Source organism: Nesoenas mayeri, assembly GCF_963082525.1.
Source record: "Nesoenas mayeri genome assembly, chromosome: 18".
Taxonomy (NCBI): Eukaryota; Metazoa; Chordata; class Aves; order Columbiformes; family Columbidae; genus Nesoenas; species Nesoenas mayeri.
In genome coordinates, this window is record NC_137566.1 from 1,870,378 (window position 1) to 1,890,245 (window position 19,868).

Sequence of the window (19,868 nt, forward strand, 5' to 3'; positions counted from 1 at the left end):
ATTTACAGCAAAAAGGGGGCGCCAGTCTGGTTTCAGTCGGTTTGGTAGCTTGGGTTCCAGCCAGTTCCTCCTAATGAGCCAAAGGTAAAAAGTCCACTGTGACGAAGCTGAAGGAGCTTCATCCAAAGACCCCTAAAGACCCTTCCTCAAATTCACCAAGTGACACTGCGCAGGCACAACAGGGGAGGGTCAAGGAGGGGAATATGTAAATGGTTATCTGAGACTCATTTTAATAAAAAGCGGGAAAGGTCATGAATATGTATAGGCGTTTCTGGGGTCATTATGAATATGTAATACCATACTGTATTTAAGCACACTTCTTATTGTTAAAAGTGTGCGTGTTGGGCAGAGTGAATCCCCCGCACACCCAGCGCTGTTTTGCTTATGCTCTAATGAACGCGTTTTTACGGAACACAAGGAAATGGATTAAACGTTGTTTATCCATAGAAAAAGCGTAAGTTATTTATTTCAGTGTGATGGTTGCCTACCTCCAAGGGTGATCGCAAGGATGCAGCCAGGTGTGTGGCTAGCTCTGTGGGGAGAATCTGTGGGTAAAAAAAGCAACCCCTGGTAGGACATGGTCAGCTTCAGCTATCAAGAGAGTGCAGTGTGAGTCAGGGCTGCTGACAGCTGCCTGTCACCACAAGAATATTTGCTAAGGTATGCTCCAAGGAGAAAGTCATGGCAAGGATTATAATAAAGGTAATGAAGATTTCCTGAAATGGTGTTTTCAGTTTTTTCTTTGAGGAATAGGGAAAAAGGGATAAATGGAGAAGGAGCCGCCAACTTCGACACAGAGACTCCTAAGCAGATGAACAGTAAGTCTGATAGGAGGCTCCTAAAGTACCTTCAGCAACTGCTCTGCCTATGGACAGTACTAGCACCACTCACCAGACCTGTCATTTTTTTCAGCCTGCAAACAGGAAGATGTACCCAGGCAGTGCCCTGCAAACAGGCAGGTTTCTGTAAGGCCAGGGTGAGTGCACAGAGGGTGGGATGGGATCTGTGAGTGCTGACGGGGTGTCTTGGTTTTGTTAAAAACAAGTTTATCTTTTAGTGAATTTTCCTTTCAGATAAAGTCTTCTTACTAACTGCACTTTTCTAATAGCTAGATACATGTTTTAGTAGACATAGCAATGGAATGCAAGTTTGCTGATAAGGATGCTTGTCCCATGAGAGGGGCAAGGAGGAGCAAACGGAACAGGTGACTAAAATTGACCATCTAAGTATTCCATCCCATTCACGTGATACGTCCTATATAAAGTGGGAATAACGAGGGTCTTGGTCCTCTTTGACTATGGCCGGCATATGGGAAGAACCTTGCAAGTCGTCCCTGTGAAGTGAGGCCTAGCAACAGACTGAATCCTGTTCCAGTTTGCTGCATGCTCCAGCCCAGGACTTCTGGGTGTCTGCTGCTGCCACAGCTCTTCTGAGTTGCCAGGATTTTCAAGATTGGTTTTGTATGTTTTGTATTGTTTTCTCTATTTTATTAGTAGCATTAGTAAAACATTTTTAATTTTTTCGAACTCTCTCTGTCTGTCCTTCTTTGCCTTCCAATCATCTGTACTTAGTGGGGAGGGGGAAGGGAAAGGGGGTTTGGAGGGAGAGGGTGTTAACAAAGCATCTGCCATGGTTTATTGTCACCCTGAAATCTAACCTTGACATGCGGAAAGAACATGGGACAGTGAAAAACCAGGAAGAAAATCTCCAGGCAACAGGGACATGATCTGGGAAGGAGAACAAACAAAACCCAGAGATGTTGTGGGAGGGAGAACACAGGAAACTCCATATGATCTCCTCTAATGCAGATCCCCCCTGTGAGCAGCCCCCTGGCCTCCTGTCCCACCCAGCAAAGCCTCTGCCCTCAGGGCCGGGGGCTCCCAGGCATGAAGCAGCTCCTGTGCAGCCAGAGCTCCAGCTCCTCTGCAGAGCACAGGGGCTGAGAGCAGCTGCCCGGCACTGTTGGTGTCTGGGAGGTGGCTGCACAGCTGGGGAAGGGTGACGCTGTCTGAGTGCCTGGCTGCCTCTGCCCTGGCCTCTCTCACACCCACCCTCACCACATTTTCCTTCTTGCTCCACTGCTCTGAGTCACTGCTGTTGGGATCTTGTTCTTGCTGTCAGGCTCTCTGGGGATGGCAGTTTCAGCTGCAGAGTCACACACTGATCTTGTGGGTCCTTTCCTGCAGGTGTGTCCATGGGCACATGTGTCCCAGCTTTGCTCTGACCTGTGGGGTGTGGGCAATGCAGTCTGTGGGGCTGGGGAATGAGCTGAGTCTCTCTGAATCAAATGCCATTATTAGGACATTTCTCTGTCTCCTTGAGGTGTCCTTACAAGACATGAGCTTCCCTCTAGGATGCACACATGCCCTATAGCATCTTTGTGTTATCTGAAAGCCCCATGGAGAAGTGCAGAGATTCTATGACAGAGAAAATGCTGTTGGGTTTGTGAAATGAGCTGTGTGTGTCCCGAGCTAAACGTTGGGTGCTGACACCTTAGGAAAGGGTGAGACATGTCGTGGTCTGAGATGGATCCCTCTGCTCTCAGCAGTGCCTGGTGGCTTTTCAGGGTAACGTGGGAGTGTGATCACCCTCCACCTTAGAAAGGTGCCAGCCCAGGGCAGCTGGGAGCAAGACAGAGGGACAGAGCAGCTGCTCTCACTCTGAATTGACCAACAGGACTTGCTCTGTTCTCCCTCAGTGGGGCAGAAATGCTGAGGGTTTCTGACACCCAAGAACACTCCCCATGGTTGGAGGGGAGAAGGAGCGGTAAAAACCCTAAGCCTCTCAAACTGCCTTGTGCCATCCTGGTTCCTTATCACTGGGAGAGCAGATGCTGACAGGCCCTTCTGCACCAGGAGCGGTTCCATCTGACAAAACTGAACCCCAGGACTGGTCCCTGTCCCCCCATTCCCATGCCCCCTGCTGCAGAGCAGGGCTGACTCCTCAGCAGCCAGCGGGCACAGGCCCTGCTCCTCACGGCATCTCCAGCCAGCACCACCCAGGGCTCAGACACGGAGCTGAAGGAAGGTCTCCTGGAAAATGAAATGCATGTGTAGTAAGGTCAAGGTGAATGAGAAATGGCTTTGATTTTGCATGGAGAAGTCTCCCCTAAAAACATTCACTGACTTTTCCTCCTATGACAGATCCCCTTACACAGAGAAACAGCAAATGTCCAATGGCAGCTCCATCACCCAGTTCCTCCTCCTGCTGTTCACAGACACATGGGAGCTGCAGCTCTTGCACTTCTGGCTCTTCCTGGGCATCTACCTGGCTGCCCTCCTGGGCAACGACCTCATCATCATCACGATAGCCTGTGACCAGCACCTGCACACCCCCATGTACTTCTTCCTCCTCAACCTCTCCCTCCTTGACCTGGGCTCCATCTCCACTTCCGTGCCTAAATCCATGGCCAGTTCCCTTTGGGACACCAGGGCCATCTCCTACACAGGATGTGCTGCCCAACTATTTCTGTTCTTCATTTTCATTACAGCAGAGTTTTTTCTCCTCACTATCATGTCCTATGACCACTACGTTGCCATCTGCAAACCCCTGCACTACGGGACCCTCCTGAGCAGCAGAGCTTGTGTCCACATGGCAGCAGCTGCCTGGGGCAGTTGTTTCTTCTATGCTTTGCTGCACATGGCCAATAAATTTTCACTGACGCTCTGCAGGGGCAATGCCCTGCACCAGTTCTTCTGTGAGATCCCCCAGATCCTCAAGCTCTCCTGCTCAGAAACCTACCTCAGGGAAGCTGGGTTGCTTGTGGTTGGTGTCTTAACAATATTTGGGTGTTTTGTTTTCCTTGTGGTGTCCTATGTGCAGACCTTCAGGGCGGTGCTGAGGATCCCCTCTGAGCAGGGACGGCACAAAGCCTTTTCCACCTGCCTCCCTCATCTGGCCATGGTCTTTCTGCTTATTGGCACTAGCATTTTTTCCTACCTGAAGCCTGCCTCCATCTCTTCCCTATCCCTGGACCTGCTGATGGCAGTTCTGTACTCAGTGGTGCCTCCAACACTGAACCCCCTCATCTGCAGCATGAGGAACCAGAAGCTCAAGGATGCCCTGAGGAAACTGATGGCTGTATTCTTTTCAAAAGGAATAAATTGTTGGTCTTCTTCTCATCACTCAGGATACAGCACATGACAGGCCCAGACTCCTTTTTTTGTATCTTTTGTAGTTGCAAATTATTGTTTGGATTGCAGGGAAGGATTGTTTGGTTTTGCTGTTTATAATGGTGATGCTATTGCCCACAAAGAAATGTCATTATTTATAGCACTTTTAATTCACTGTCTACATTTATAGTTAGAGTCATAGACTCTGTAAATGAGAAGCCATGCTCTGTGTATTTAAACAAAAGACAGGACCTGCAGTGAATTGTGTGTCTGAGATCCTTCCTCTGAGAGCTTTGTGAAGCTGAATACAGAGTCCCTGAGTGCAGAGGTGAAGGGAAGAAGAGTGTCAGCACAGCAACACTGCCAGGGAGCACCAGCCTTTTTGTTTCCACAGCTTTTCTTCTTCCACTTCCGCACTCTCTTTCTGATCCCTTGTGTTGGTGTAAGGCCTGAGTACTCCCAAGGCTTGGCTACAGTCCTGTGGTGTGACAGTGCTGTGACCACAGCCAGGCACAGGCAATGGGCGCTTCTGTGACAGACCTGGCCTCCATAACAGCATCTCCATCAGTAAGGGGATCTCCTTAGTATAGTGTCTGAAGGTTTAGGTCTTCTTCCACAGTTGCTCTCAGGTTGTTCAGGTTTTCCTTGTTGGTGGCCAGCACCCAGGCAGATGGCGAATAAGGCAGGGCACCTCTGAGCACCCTCCATGGCCACCTAAGAGCTGGTGTGGGAGGCAGTTGATGGCAGACCCATCAACTGGGTCTACCTCCCAGTTTGACCAGCATGGTCCTTCACAGTCACCATGGCCCAGGCATCACAGCCCACTTGTTCTACAGAGCAAAAGCCCCAGTTCGGGGGCTGTGGAAAGCATGGGAACAGGGCACAGTAACACCTGCCCAGGCCAGTGTAGATGTGTTCTCCTTGGGGAAAGGCTCTCCGGAGAGACAGAATGTCCCAGGAGAAGAGTAGGGCAATGTGTGTTTTCAAGAGAGACATGGAAGAGTCTCTCAATCTGCAGATGCCAGCTTGGGGCAGGGTGTCCTGTCCCTGGAGCAGCAGGAGCTGCCTGAAAAGCCATGGGGCCAGTACTCAGTGCTGTCCTGGGTGAGCAGGGCCAGCACAGGGAGCTGAAGGCTGCCGAGCATCCAGATATCCTGAGCATGGCAGCCAGAGAGACACTGTCACTGACTTCTATTTCCTCCATTTCATTCTACGGGGCCTGCCCAGGCTGAGCTTCTCTGCTGGGCTGTGCTGAAATCAGAGTGAGGAGGTGGGGAGAGCTGGGGAGGAGCAGGGTTGGGCTGGATGGTACCCCAGGGAGGACAACACCAGTGAAAAGCTGAAGTGTGCGAGTGTGCAGGGTGGGGACACACAGCAGTGATCTCGCGTGGCTGGGACTACTGGGAGAGACCTGAAGGACGGACAGAGCAGTGCCTTGTCTGTGCCCACGTTCACAGGACATTCTGGGACAGATGCCTCAGGGCAATCATCAAAGACCAGCCCCTTGAAACCACCATTTTGATCATTATCCTCTCACCACAGCTGAGAGAGATTGTTCTTCCCTCCATGCTAGGACTAGGCCAGAAGTCCAGGTGTGCAATAAGGTTAGATGTGAGTATGCACACTGTGTATGGGGGGAGATGAACCCAAATGAGCACAAATGTCATCAGCTACTCCAGTGGAGGCCATGAAAGCCTGTGGGACTGTGTATAGAGGTTACTTCATGTTGAGAGCAATTTCCCCAAGAAACCACCTGAATGCAGCACTTTGATGTGCTTCCTTGAACTGAGATCCCTGTGTCCTCCCTGGAGACCTGATACAGCTCTACCACCCACCCCCAGTTTCTGTCCACATTTGTGGCTGATGATGGCTCCATCTCTGCTCACAGTAGTGTCAGTACTATTTCCTGCAACTTTTGCATGTACTGAGTGTTTTGCTTTGGTTTTTTTGTACTGCGGTTGATACTGGGCTGTATGTCACCCACTTGGTTTTGCCAGAGCCATGGACTGGGTGGTCTGTCTCCAGAAGGCAGCTGTACCTTGGCTACGGGAATTTCTGTCCCCTACAATCATCATTTCATTCTTGCTCTACATACAGTTTTGTGACCTCAATGGAGCTGATGACTTCTTCTGTGATTTTGCCCCATTGCTGGAAATCTCCTGCAGTAACATGTTTCATAATCTGCATTTTCGAGCCCTTTCTCCCCTTCCTGTTCACATGGTCATCCTGTGAATGCATCACTGCTCTCTACCCCAGTGTAGAAAGGCAGAAGGCCCTCTCCACCTGCTTCTCTCACCTAGCCAGTGCCACTGATTCCTACCATTTGATAAAGCCTGTTTACTACACCATCCTCACATCCCTGCTCAATCCTCTCATCTACAGCCTAAGGACCAGAAAGACTGGGAGAAGTGTGGCACTGAGAAAAATGGTCAGGAAACTTTGAGGTGCACAGAGAGTCCATCAGAGTTGTTGGTCTGCTGTTCTCTTCTAGACAAGCCCAGAGGACCTGAACAGCATTTGCTGTGTCCCAGAAACACACCTGGAAGTACAGGATATGGACAAAGCTTTGGTGTGGGAAGGAGCAGAGAGGTGCTGGTGGAGCTGGCTGGTGTGACATATCTCAAACACCTCTGAAAAATCATGGCTATCAAGGATGTTCCATGGTCTTATGAGAAAGAAAATAACAAATACATTTTCAAGTAGGTCAAGAAGGAATAGCAGAATCATTTTGGTTGGAATTGACCCTCAGGATCATCGAATCCAGCCATAACCTAAATCTAGCACTAAACCATGTCCCTGAGAACCTCATCTAAATGCCTTTTAAACTCCTTCACGACTGTCTCGGGCAGTCTGGTCCAAGGCCTGAGAACCCTTTCCATGAAGAAATTTTTCCTAATATCCAAACTAAACCACCCACGGCGCAACTTGAGGCCATTTCCTCTTGTCCTATCACTTGCTGCTTAGGAGAAGAGACCAACACCCTCCATGCTCCAAACTCCTTTCAGGCAGTTGTAGAGAGCAATAGGGTCTCCCCTCAGCTTCTGTTCTCCAGGCTAAAGAGTCCCAGTTCCCTCAACCATCCCCTGTCACACTTGTGCTCCAGGCTCAGACTTGTGCTCAGACCTTCGTCACCCTCCTCTGCACTCCCTCCAGCACCTCAATGTCCTTCTTATGATGAGAGGCTCAAAACTAAATACAGTATTCAAGGTGGGGCCTCACCAGTGCCAAGCACAATAACTTCTATATTCATCCAGAATGTCTCCTCAGCAGGTCTGGACAGGTACGAAAAGCAGTTCCTTGTGGTCCAATATGGTTAGGACAACCTTCCTCCTTATCCTCCTTATCAACCTTACCCTTTCTCCCATCAAACCCCTTGCACTTGCCACACTTTTCTTTACATCAGATTTCTACACACATCTCTGCAGCTGCTTTGTTACAGCTGCTTTGCACCATCTCTCACCTGCTGTCCTTAGAGAACTGGCTGCACACAGGCACAAAAGCTTTTTTCCTAATTGCAAATAAAGAAAAGTAAAGCACAATTAAGTTTCATAAATAATAAAAACACACTCCTCCACCAAAAGTTGAGTACAAGCTGCCTCTGATGAAGTTACCTTTCAACAAAGGATCATCTTATGAAAAATGTTTTAGGTAGGCAGATAACAAAATATAGATATAGACATAATTAAACAGTTGGCTAAGAAGACAATTAGACTACTGGAAGACAGGCAAAACTTTAACTACCTGAAGTTTGAAGCAGTAGCTGGCAAGCTGGGTGGAATCTGAATTAAGAGTAAGAGAAGGAGAAAACCAGAGAATAATGGAAAGGGCCTTTGTCTAGAGACTCTGCACCTGAGAAGATGACTTTAGAAATGGTCATTTTATCAAGACAGGTGAAAAATATATGGAAGATTACAGAAATAAAATGCACCATATTACAGGGAGAATGGAGGCAAGGAAGTTGCAGGAGATCAACATTTCTTTGGACTATCCCTTTTGAGAGGTCACAGGATTGGCAGAGGTCTCTTCTTAGTGAGAACAAACCCATGTTGCACCTGTCTGCAAGAGGCCAGAAGCGCCACCCAGAGAACCACAGGTTGCACAAGATCACTTTGGTGAGGAGTGACCCTTCAAATTAGTCCTCTTGGGTGACATTTCTGGGCACCTAAAAGAGAAGAATGTGTCCAAAAGCAGTCAGCATGGACTCACCAAAGGTAATTCATGCCTCACAAGCTTGATTGCATTCATGATGAAGTAACTGCATTTCTGCATGAGGGGAGAACAGTGGATGTCATTTACCTCAGCTTCACCAAGACTCTTGGCATTGTCTCCCTCAATATTCTTGTACCCAAAGTAGACCATTACAGTCTGGATGGGTTGACAAACAGATGGATAAAACACCAGTTGGATGGTCAGGCTGAGAGAGCAGTGGTGAAGGGGACCTGGAGACCCCTAGGTCATACTGGGGCCTTGTGGGCAGCACAGGGGACTTTTCTGAGAACTGGGCAGATCAACACATCTCTATGACCTTGAGGAGACAACTTTCACAGAGTTTGTTGATGACACTAAATTGGGAAACCTGATAGGCAGGAGGGTTATCCTGTCAGAAACACCATGAGAGAGAAGAGGGACAAACGTCAGGTCCTGCACCTGGGATAGACTGACCCCTGCAAGATGGTTGTAATTGGGAGAGAGCTCAGTAGAACGCTGCTAAGATCTACAGGGACTGGGACACTTGCTGGGAGGAGAAACTGAGGTAAAAGGCTTGTTCTGCCTGGAGAAGGGAAGGCCTCAGGAACCTTGTGACAGCCTCTCTGTCCCTGCAGGCAGATTTTCTGGAAAGTGAAGACAGTCTTGTCATCATGGTGCTTGGAAGGAGGATAATAGATGACATGTTGAAATAAGGAAGGTTTAAGCTGGAAATAAGGAAAGTCTTTTTCTCCATGAAGGCATCGAAGCATCAGAGCAGGTTTCCCAGCTTTGTTGTGCTGTCTCTGTCCTTGGGTGTTTTCCAGCACACACGTGGTAAAGCCTGGAGAAACATGGTCTAAGTAGCTGAGCCTGCTGTGAACAAGAGGTCAGACCTTAGACCTCCTGAAGTCCCATTCAGGAGAGTGGAAACCTGATGATGCTGCGGTGTCTTCCCCTCCAGGCCTTCTCTTGATGACAGTAGAGAATGTTCTCAGATTCCCTGTGACCATGGAAGTCAGTCAGATGTTAGTATCGTCAGACAAGTTGGAGCTTGCTTGGTCTCCTCCAGACAGTGTTGCTCAGATGCAGGCCTGCTTGACAGGTGTCCCCAGACAACCCTGCGGAGTCTAGTTGGAGGCCAGTATCTAGTGGAGTGCCTCAGGGGTCAGTACTGGGACCTGTATTATTCAATATATTCATTAACGATTTAGACGAGGGAATAGAGTGTACTATCAGCAAGTTTGCTGATGACACTAAGCTGGGAGGAGCGGCTGACACTCCAGAAGGCTGTGCTGCCATCCAGAGACCTGGACAGGCTGGAGACATGCCCTTCTTTCTGCTTTCACATGGTTTCAGCCAGCCCTTTCTTGTCCTTCAAGTGCTTGGACTTGGTAACAAGAGCATTTGCCCCATCACCTTCCCAGGGACTGAGGTGAAGCTGATCTACATGTAACAGTCTCAGTCTTCTTTCTTGACCTTCTTGAAGCTGGGTTTGATATTTGCCTTTTCTTAGGATCTTCAAACCTACTTGGTCTCTCTGGATTTTCCAAGATGTTTGAGAAAGATCTTACAATGACTACAGTCATCTCCAGCAGCCCTTCACACACCAAGAGTTTTCTCCATATTCCACATTTCTAGAGGAGTGTGTGGTGTCAGGAATTGGCTCAAGGAGCATGGACATGAGTCCATGAGTCCACTGTACGAGCAGAGCCCATTTTAGCTGACATAAGTAGGCCTTAGTTAGCTTGACTATTAGGCCGGGGGGAAGGGGGAAATGGAAAACTACTGACTAAGGCAGGGTCTGCATGTCTTGAAGAGATAAGAACCAGAACATTGGGGAAAGATTGGGGAATGATTGAGGAATGTCTTTGAAGAGCCAGAAGACCGGGAAATGTCTTTGAGAAGAGATAAGAGTCAGAGGAAGGAAAGCAGAATGTGCATAGTTAGCTAAACCCAAGTAGGTGGAGTAAGTAAATGTAACCTTTTAGTGCTAATCCTATTAGGTAGAGACAAGTATGCATAATTATGGTGTTTGGTATAAATACGTGCTATCCCGGGCAATAAAGTTGAATCATGCTTTATCACTCACATTGAGTCGGCCTGCATGTTTTCCTCAGCCGCGAACTCGCAAGTGGCGCCCGAACAGGGACTCTCGAAGGAGCGGCTGAAGCAGAGGGGCACCGGGAAGCAGCGACCGGGGGGTCAAGAGCGACCGAACACTGCGTGCGTGTGTCGGTGTGTCGTCTCCGAGGACCTGAACTGAATTCAGGAGTTCGCCGTCTGCATGGGCTACAGGGCAAGGGCTGCAGGTGGTGCCAGGTTTACAAGGTACCAAGGATTATAGGGTAAGGCGCCTTTCTTTTGCCTAAGGGCAGGTATCAGGATATGGATAACGGAACTATGGATTTAGAAGTAGCCCTAAATTTATTGCAGTGCTTTTTAGAAAAGCGGGGAGTAGATTGTATCAAGCATTTAACGGGGTTAGTAATGTTAGGTAAAGTTAAAGGTTGTTTTCAGAATCCAGATTCTCTTTTTGATGTTAGTGAATGGCGAAAATTAGGGGATGTGTTATGGGATATGGTTATAGATTATGATAAATCAGTGAAGAACCTCAAAAGACTATTAACTTGGTGCAGAGGCAATGGGTATCCTGCTGACCTGTCAGGAGTTTTTCAAACAGAGACTTGGGAAAAAATGGGAACTGTGTTGTAGAAGGCAATTAGTCATCGTGAAAAATATATTCTTGGCCTTGTAACCACCTGGAAACTGATAATTACTACAGTGAAGCAATTAAAACCTGAAAAGATTGTTACGAGCATTAGTGACTCAAAATTTAAACTTGAACTTTGGGACAATATAGAGCAGAAATTATGGGATAAAGTCAGCAATGGAGACAAAGAAGCTAAATCATTAGTAACTACATGGAAGATTATAATCACTACCTTAAAAGATCTTAAGGCTGAACGGTCTGCTGCTGCCGGAATTTTTGCAGCGTTGCAGCCTGATAAGTATCCTGAAAGTTACTGTGAAGTTTACCCGGTTTGTGTCTGCGATACCCTCCCTACTCCATCCCCTGCTGTGCTTTCGGCACCCCCGATAGCCCAGCAGTCCGGGGCAGAGGGAGGAACAATGCCGAATGGGCAGCCTCCTGTACCATCGTCTAACCCTGGTGAGAACACCAAGTCCAGAGGATTGGAGTCAGACAACTTACTCAAAGAACCTGGAAAGCTGAGAATGCTAAAGTCATAAACAAGTGTACTATCAGTCCTTTTACCAGTTTTACCAATCTGCTTTTACTGCCTTTTAACCCTCCAACTTCCACGAGAGAACAGAAGAAGTCACTGGATAAAAAACTGGACAACAGAACTGTGTGACAGATTAGATCAGTTAACAGCAAGTGAATCCGACAGTCGGCAATACAGTCATGATGATCGTGACAGGAAAGGGGTTGCTCCTGGGGACTCAGGGTATAAAACTTAGAAGTTAAGCAAGCATTGATGTTGAAATTAGCAGCAGAGAATGCTAGTGTTTGCTATCAACGTGTTATTTGCGAATTTTACAGTACATATTATGTGCTCCTGTTTATTGCCTCTCTGAAAATCAAGCAGCTTGTCAGGAATGTGAGTTAATTGTTTTATTGGTTGTTGTTAGAATTGTTTCTTTGTGGTATAAGTGCACTGTAAAACTTTCTCCCCATTTTTCCCAGTCATCTTCTCAAGGTTTTTACTTGCAAGATGGGGTCAGGAATAATGGTTTTCAGTCATGTTCATAAAAAATCGGTATTGGGAGGTGTTTTAAAACATAGGAAAGCACTTGGAAATATGAAGAAGGAAGATCTTGTAAAATATTGTAATTAATGGTGACTGCGTTATAAGTTAAATGATTGGGAAAAGTGTCCGGAGAATAGAATTTTGTTGCAATTAATGTTGTTTTTAAGGTGAGAAGAGCAGGACAAAATAAATCTCTGCAAGAAATTAAATCATTGCAGACAGTTTTACAGGCGGGGTGCTTTGAACCTCTACAAGCTGAGAGAGAGTTAACTGATAACACACAGGTCACGGTAAACTTGCTGAAGTCTGCACAATGTTTTCCTTATCAGCCTGCTTTCTTTGTGGGTATCTGTTTAGGTATGTTGCAATTTTGGTGGGTCTGTGCTATATGGTACAGTAAGTTCACAGACTGTTAAATCATGAGAATCGGTTGACTCAAAAGATGTGTTTTGTGATAGTACAAAAGATCATGAGTAATTTAGTTCCTTACTGCGTGAACGTGATGTTAAGATTTTATGTGTAGTAGCTGTTATATTTTTTTTTTCTAGTGTACTAGCTTTATTCCAATATCCAGACTTGCGCAACTCTGTGACAGGCTGTCTCTCATCTCGGTGCACTAAATTTGGCTTTTTTATATGCACATCAAGTAAAGAATCCTGGTTTTAGAATAACAGTTGTAGCGCACCAGATGAGACGCTAATAAAAGCTTTGCCCAGTTCAGCTTGCTGCAGCGGTTGGGGGGCAGATGCCGGTTTGGCCTCCAGCGCGCACTGACCTGTTTTGCCAGGGAGACCCAGCAGCAACTCCACCTGGCCGAGCAGTAAGTGGTTCAAAGGTGCAATGCAAAAATTGAGATATTGTCTTGAATAAGTGTAACTGTGATCTATCTGCATATTTGACCTTGGTATTTGGTTTTCATATCTGAGCTCAGTATTTTAGTTTGCATATTCATATTTGGTACCAAAAGAATCTTGTTTGGGAAGATAATTTCAAAATGGGAACCGGTTCCATAGCTAAAATTCCGCCTTGCTTCCCCTTAGGATGCATCCTTACACATTAGAGTAATTGCTTATATTGTTATCTAGTAATTTTGAGACCAGAAAAGAATTTAAATTGTTAAACTCTGCTTTGAAAAATCAAACAAACAAACAAACAAACAAACAAAAAAACAGACAAACAAAAAAAACCAACTAAATGCTATAATGGATGTGAACTTGGTATTGTATGAAGTTATGAAGTTGTATTTAAAGGTTGCTGGAATGTGAACTGATTTGGATCTAGGACAATAGAATAATGGATTTATGTTTATCATACTGGTTTTTGACATCTGTAAATTGTAAAAGGTAAATGGAGCTAAGGAATGTAAATATTGTTGAGTTACTTGGAATTGCATACAAAGTGTATTATAGTTGGAATGAAATGGGAAAAACCTGTTTTTCCGCTGCTAAGCAGAGAAAGGGGGGCTTTACTCCCCCCCTCTCTCTCTCTTTTTTTTTTCTGAAGTGTTGTCATCCATCCTTGTTGTGGCACTGTGTTGCTTTTCAGCTTTGAATCAGGGGTTGTTGGTGTTGTTTATTTTTGCTTCTGTCTTGTTTCCTAGGTTTTGGCACATCTGGAGAAAGAGCTCATAGTTTTACCTCCTTGCTGAAGTCAGTCTTTTCACACTGGTCAGCTTTGGGGGGTCACAGTGTTCAGTGCTTCTCTGGGTCAGACTGGTACTGATTTGAGTGTGGAGTGGAGACAGATTGGTTTGATGTGGAGTTCGAACTGATGTGTTTTCATGCTGGGCTGGACATCTTGCCATCTCAGATGGGGGCGAGAGGGAAGTTTTATTCCCCCCCGCGCCCCTCCCCCAAGCAATGTTACTGCTAGAGAGCTGTGATACTGCATGAAGGAGTCTGAGGGTGAAATTTAAAAGCATCACCAGTGGATCCATAGTTCTAATGAAACTGGAAAATTAAACCAAATATTTGTTAATAGACGTATTCTATGGTAACTAGTTGTAAGAGACTTCTTAGTAAATTCACCATGCTAATTTTTGAGGTCATGGGAGAAAACAAAAGAAAAGTTGTTTTTTGAGATCAATAGAATGCCAAATCTGGAACAAAATTTTAATACATGAATTCTCGTAGTTGCCAGAAAGTCCTATACCTCTCTTACGTTAAGGTTTGTTAAGTAAGTTGTAAGCTCAAATAACGTTTTCTGAGAATTCTGTTTAGTTGCATGGCCTACAAGAAGCTGCTGAATGACGCAGATCTGCTTGCTGCAAGTGAGAAATCTCCAAAGAAATTTTGAATGCTGTATTTCCACTAGTGTTAACAGCCAATGTTTCGATGAAGCAAATACTACACTGATAGATCTGAAACAGGACTTCGATCCGGTAAGGGAAAACAATATCCAATAAATATGACAACAAAAATGGACTTAGAGATTTTGAGGAATAAATTTATGACAACCTTACAGGCTGGCTGCATTCGACTGGACTTGCAGAATTGTCTGTTTATAGCTACAACATAGAAAAAACTGTGGCTATTTTGAGACAGTATGATGAGATTGCTAGCAGACTGATATACTGATTGTTACTGTGATCAAGAAAAGCAGGGAATGAATTTAAGTTTCAATAGGCCATGATCCTTTTGTCATATATGTACCATTTCTGAAATTTAATTCTGATTTTTTATTTTATTCGTAATCTATGTCTTTGTAAATTGCACTAGCTGGTTTTCTTAACAGCACAGGTTTTGACACGCCTAAATGTAAATTGATGCAGAACCTGAAAGTCTTTAACATCAGGTCACAGGCCATACTTGTATTTGGTCTGATCCTACATACTTGCAAAGTTTTTGTTGATGGTTCTGGGAAGTCTCATAAAGGTGTAGTGGTTTGGTGTGAAGATAACGATTAGCATCATTCTGTGAAAATTATTGAAAGTTCAACCCAATTAGCAGAACTTGGCACAACTTTACATTACTTAGAGCTTTTTAAGGAGGAACCTCTAAATTTGATTTGTGATTCTGAGTACGTAGTCAAGGTCCAACGCACGTATCTGATTCTGAACTGTGTTTTTGTTTTGGTTTTGTTCTTTTTTAAAACAAAAAAGGGGAGAGAAGTAGGGAAAACACCACAAAACCAATTGTCAAAAGCATTGTATGTGATGAAATACTTTGCAAGTGTGACCCAAAACCATGCTAAATCAGAAAGAACCTACATTAGTTACGGTCAAATCACTAGTTAACGGTCAATGGAAAAGGCCACACCAATTGATAACCTGGGGGAGAGGCTATGCTTGTGTCTTTACAGATCAAGGGCTGCAATGGTTGCCAGCACGAAATGTGAAACCTATGCTATCTTCCTGACAATGATTGCTGCAGCTGTTGCGTTTTGGATGCCTGCACAAAGACTAACATGTGGATTACTTTAGCCAACATGACTGACCAGGACTCTATATGCCTAACTACGATGTCTCCGGAAAAAACCGTTCCACACATGCTTGGTTGGTGTCTCCCTTGATGACTACAGCAGCATCACACAACTGTTTCAAAATAGTGGTCGGTGCAAAGGCATTGCAACAAACTGTAATAATACCAACATGGCACTTTGGATTAATTGCCTCCTGGAAGCAGATATCGAACCACAGGAACTGAAATTGCTGGCATCTATGCCCATGGATGCTTGTATCCAGCCGGTTTGTGAAAAGTGTCAGAACAATATACAAGAACATGAATGGATAAAACTGCAAAATGTTAATGCTACCCTTGGTGACTACAGAAATGAAACTCGATGGTGTAATGCTTCACAGAAGAATCCAAGGGATGTCATTGATAATGTGGGACAGCGACCCCAAAACTTCCTGTATGGTGTATTCTTGATCTGTGAAGATAGAGCCTGACCAGGAATTCCTTCTAATGCTGTTGGAGGACTCTGTATTTTGGAACTATTAACTCTCTTAACGCCCAATGTATCTATGATAATAGATCACAGAAGAGCAAGACGAGAGAAACACTTTTTGCGTGTATATGAGTCAAAGTGTGATGATAATGTAGATTTTTGAGGATCAGAGTAAAGGGTTTTAGGATCTCTTGTATCTGGTGTTGGCACAACTAAAGCTTTAAATACTTTAAAAAAATTAGGATGCTGGCTAGTTAAGCAAACTAACAGAACTTCTAAGGCTTTAAGTGGACTTTTGTTAGATGTAGATTCTGTAAGACATGCTACACTGCAGAATACAGTCGCAAGAGACTTTTGTTATTAGCCCATGGCCATGGATGTGAGGAATTTGACGGAATGTGCTGTATGGACTTAGAGGATAAGTTGAGATCCATCCACAAGGAGATTAAACAACTTATGGACATTCGCAGAAAATCAGAGAGGATGTGGGCCTCTTTGGCTTAGAGGGCCTCACGAACCGGTTTGGATTAGGAGGATGGGTAAAAGGGCTCTTGCAAAGTGCTCTGACTCTCTTAATCATAGTAATAAGTTGTATTAATGTGCTTGAGCTGTGCTATATTATGTATTAAGAAAGTCTTGGAGCGAACACTTGGGCAAGCTCTGCTCGTACAAAAACAAAAAGGGGGGAATTGTCAGGAATTGGCTCAAGGAGCATGGACATGAGCCCATGAGTCCACTGTACGAGCAGAGCCCATTTTAGCTGACATAAGTAGGCCTTAGTTAGCTTGACTATTAGGCCGGGGGAAAGGGGGAAATGGAAAACTACTGACTAAGGCAGGGTCTGCATGTCTTGAAGAGATAAGAACCAGAACATTGGGGAAAGATTGGGGAATGATTGAGGAATGTCTTTGAAGAGCCAGAAGACCGGGAAATGTCTTTGAGAAGAGATAAGAGTCAGAGGAAGGAAAGCAGAATGTGCATAGTTAGCTAAACCCAAGTAGGTGGAGTAAGTAAATGTAACCTTTTAGTGCTAATCCTATTAGATAGAGACAAGTATGCATAATTATGGTGTTTGGTATAAATACGTGCTATCCCGGGCAATAAAGTTGAATCATGCTTTATCACTCACATTGAGTCGGCCTGCATGTTTTCCTCAGCCGTGAACTCGCAGTGTGGCATACAGTAAACACCTGTCTAGGTCATCATGAACTGCTCAGAGGAGAACCAGAAGTTACCAGCCCAGTACAGACTGTAGGATGTGGTCACCAGTAGTGAACACTCTGAACAAGCACAAGGTGCAGGAAACAGCACTAACACCATGATGAGCAGGGATGATGCTGTCCCCAGCCTCAAAGCTGACCATCAGCCAGGGCAGCATGGTGGATATGCAGGTCTTGAGGGAGAACAAATGCCCCAAGAAGAAGCACATGTGCATGTGCAAATACTGGTTTGTCTTCACCTGCACAACAAGGAGGGTTTTCCCAGGCACAAACACCATGCAGGTAGTGACAGAGATGAGGAAGAGAGGTGTCTAAGGGATGGGAACATTCCCCACTCCTAGTAGTGGGGGACCTCCATGGCTGCCCTTTCTCCATGAAAGGTTTTAGGTCTTACTTTTCCCCTCTCACTTGGCAGGGATCCTATAAGGAAGAATGTTTGGTTCATTTTTAGATTAATGGGTGTCAGCAAGACAAGACACTACAAGTAAATTTATTTTATTTAATCAAAGATAGAGGATAGCTCCATGTTCATGCAGTTGCTGGGTCACACTAGAGAGGTAGATAATGAAGCAGAAGTGGGATGCCCACATTCCTTTGTGGACACTGTTATCACAAGTTTAAAAAAAAGGCTATACGAGTAAAGATCCACCCAACAATAATTACAGCAAAAAAACCCACCAAACAATTATAAAGACAGGTTGAACCTGAAGTGAGTTGCATTATGAAACATATGTTGAAGAAGATGAACACTCTATAGCTTCTAGAAGGCATTCAATCATCTGTTTCCATGCTGCATACTTGAGATCCTGGTTTCTCATGCTGTAGATGAGGGGATTCAATGTTGGAGGCACCACTGAGTACAGAACTGCCACCACCAGGTCCAGGGTTGGGGAGGAGAAGGAGTGGGGCTTCAGGTAGGCAAAGATGGCAGTGCTGACATATAGAGAGATCACAGCCAGGTGAGGAAGGCAGGTGGAAAAGGCTTTGTGCTGTCCCTGCTCAGAGGGGATCCTCAGCACGGCCCTGAAGATCTGCACATAGGACACCACAATGAACACAAAACATCCCAAAACCACAAAAATACTAAACTGAAGAAGTCTAAATTCCCTGAGGTAGGAGTTTAAGCAGGAGAGCTTGAGGATCTGGGGGATCTCACAGAAGAACTGGCGCAGGGCATTGCCCTTGCACAGGGGCAGTGAAAACGTATTGGCCGCGTGCAGCAGAGCATTGAGAAACCCAGAGGCCCAGGCAGCTGCTGCCACGTGGACACAAGCTCTGCTGCCCAGGAGGGTCCCGTAGTGCAGGGGTTTGCAGATGGCAACGTAGCGGTCGTAGGACATGACTGTGAGGAGAAAATACTCCGCTGAAGCGAAAAAGACAAGCAGAAAGACTTGGGCAGCACATCCTGTGTAGGAAATGGCCCTAGTGTCCCAGAGGGAACTGGCCATAGATTTGGGTAGAATGGTACAGATGCAGCCCAGGTCAAGGAGGGAGAGGTTGAGCAGGAAGAAGTACATGGGGGTGCGCAGGTGCTGGTCACAGGCTACGGTGATGATGATGAGGCCGTTGCCCAGGAAGGCAGCCAGGTAGATGCCCAGGAAGAGCCAGAAGTGCAAGAGCTGCAGCTCCCGTGTGTCTGTGAATGGCAGGAGGAGGAACTGGGTGATGGAGCTGCTGTTGGACATTTTCTGCATCGGGGCGTGGGGACCTGTCCAAGGAGGCAAAGGCAGTGAGAAGTTAGGGCAGAGATATCTGAGCAAAGTGCATGCCATTTCTCATGGAAATCCCCTAGACTACCTTGGCCCTTTCATGTTCCTTTTGTGAGCTCTATTTTGTGCTGAATGACTGTGTCCCTGGGAGGGGGAGCTTTGCTTTGGATGCGCAAATATCTCAATGCTCCTGTCAAAGCAGGAATGACAGGGACAGACTGACAGGTACTAAGAATTTTCTCCTCCTTGGGGTCATGTTGCCAAGAGAACTCAGCCTGTGCTGGGTATGAGACCTGTGGGTTGCTCCAGGAAAGTGTTTGAACTGTGGGGGATGGCAAGGAGGTCCCTGAATTCCCCCTCGCACAGCATTTCTGGCAGCAGCTCCCTCTCTCTTCCTACCTGTGTCTCTGCTACCTGGAGCTGTCCCCCCAGGAGCTGCTTCTCTACCCCCATGCTTCATCCCTGTTTGTGCTCACAGTCCACATCTCACCCACTGTCTGCTCTGCCCTGCAGACACCTCCTGGCAGTGGGGCACTGCCCAGAGGCATCTCTGTGTGGGCAGGGGTTCAGGGGAAACTCAGAATACCCTAATGAGAACTGGGGTCTGAGTGCCTTCTCCAGACTATCAACTATCAACTCCCACTGCCCTCCCAGCCAGCTAAGAGGAAAAAGCTCAAAGCACAGACTCCTTCCCTTTTAGATAATCTCCATTTTGACCTTCTTCTTGAAAAGTCCCCTTGGAAATGCCCTGGGGGTGATCTGCAGCTGTGAGCAGTGCCGACCCATGCAGCACCCTCTCAACAGCAGGGACATGCCTGCCCTGCCAGGGATCGCTCCTTCCACCCACAGCGTCTCCCCACAGCACCGTGGGGATCGTCCCCAGCAGGCTGAGCACTGACCCTGGCAGGCAGCAGGGTCCCTGCCTCAGCACACAGCACTGGGGTGCAGGGATCCTGCTCTGCTTGACAGCCCTGGGCACCC

General features: G+C 46.2%; 1 protein-coding gene across 1 annotated transcript in view; it reads right to left on the bottom strand.

Annotated features, from left to right (window-relative positions):
• Window positions 1-19,868, bottom strand: part of LOC308047309 (uncharacterized protein) — a gene marked incomplete at both ends in the record, with an annotated part of 71,601 nt that overhangs the window by 39,847 nt on the left and 11,886 nt on the right. Inside the window, 1 exon segment of the mRNA XM_080355724.1 lies at window positions 17,977-18,886. Within this exon segment, the coding sequence (XP_080211850.1) occupies window positions 17,977-18,886 (910 nt within the window).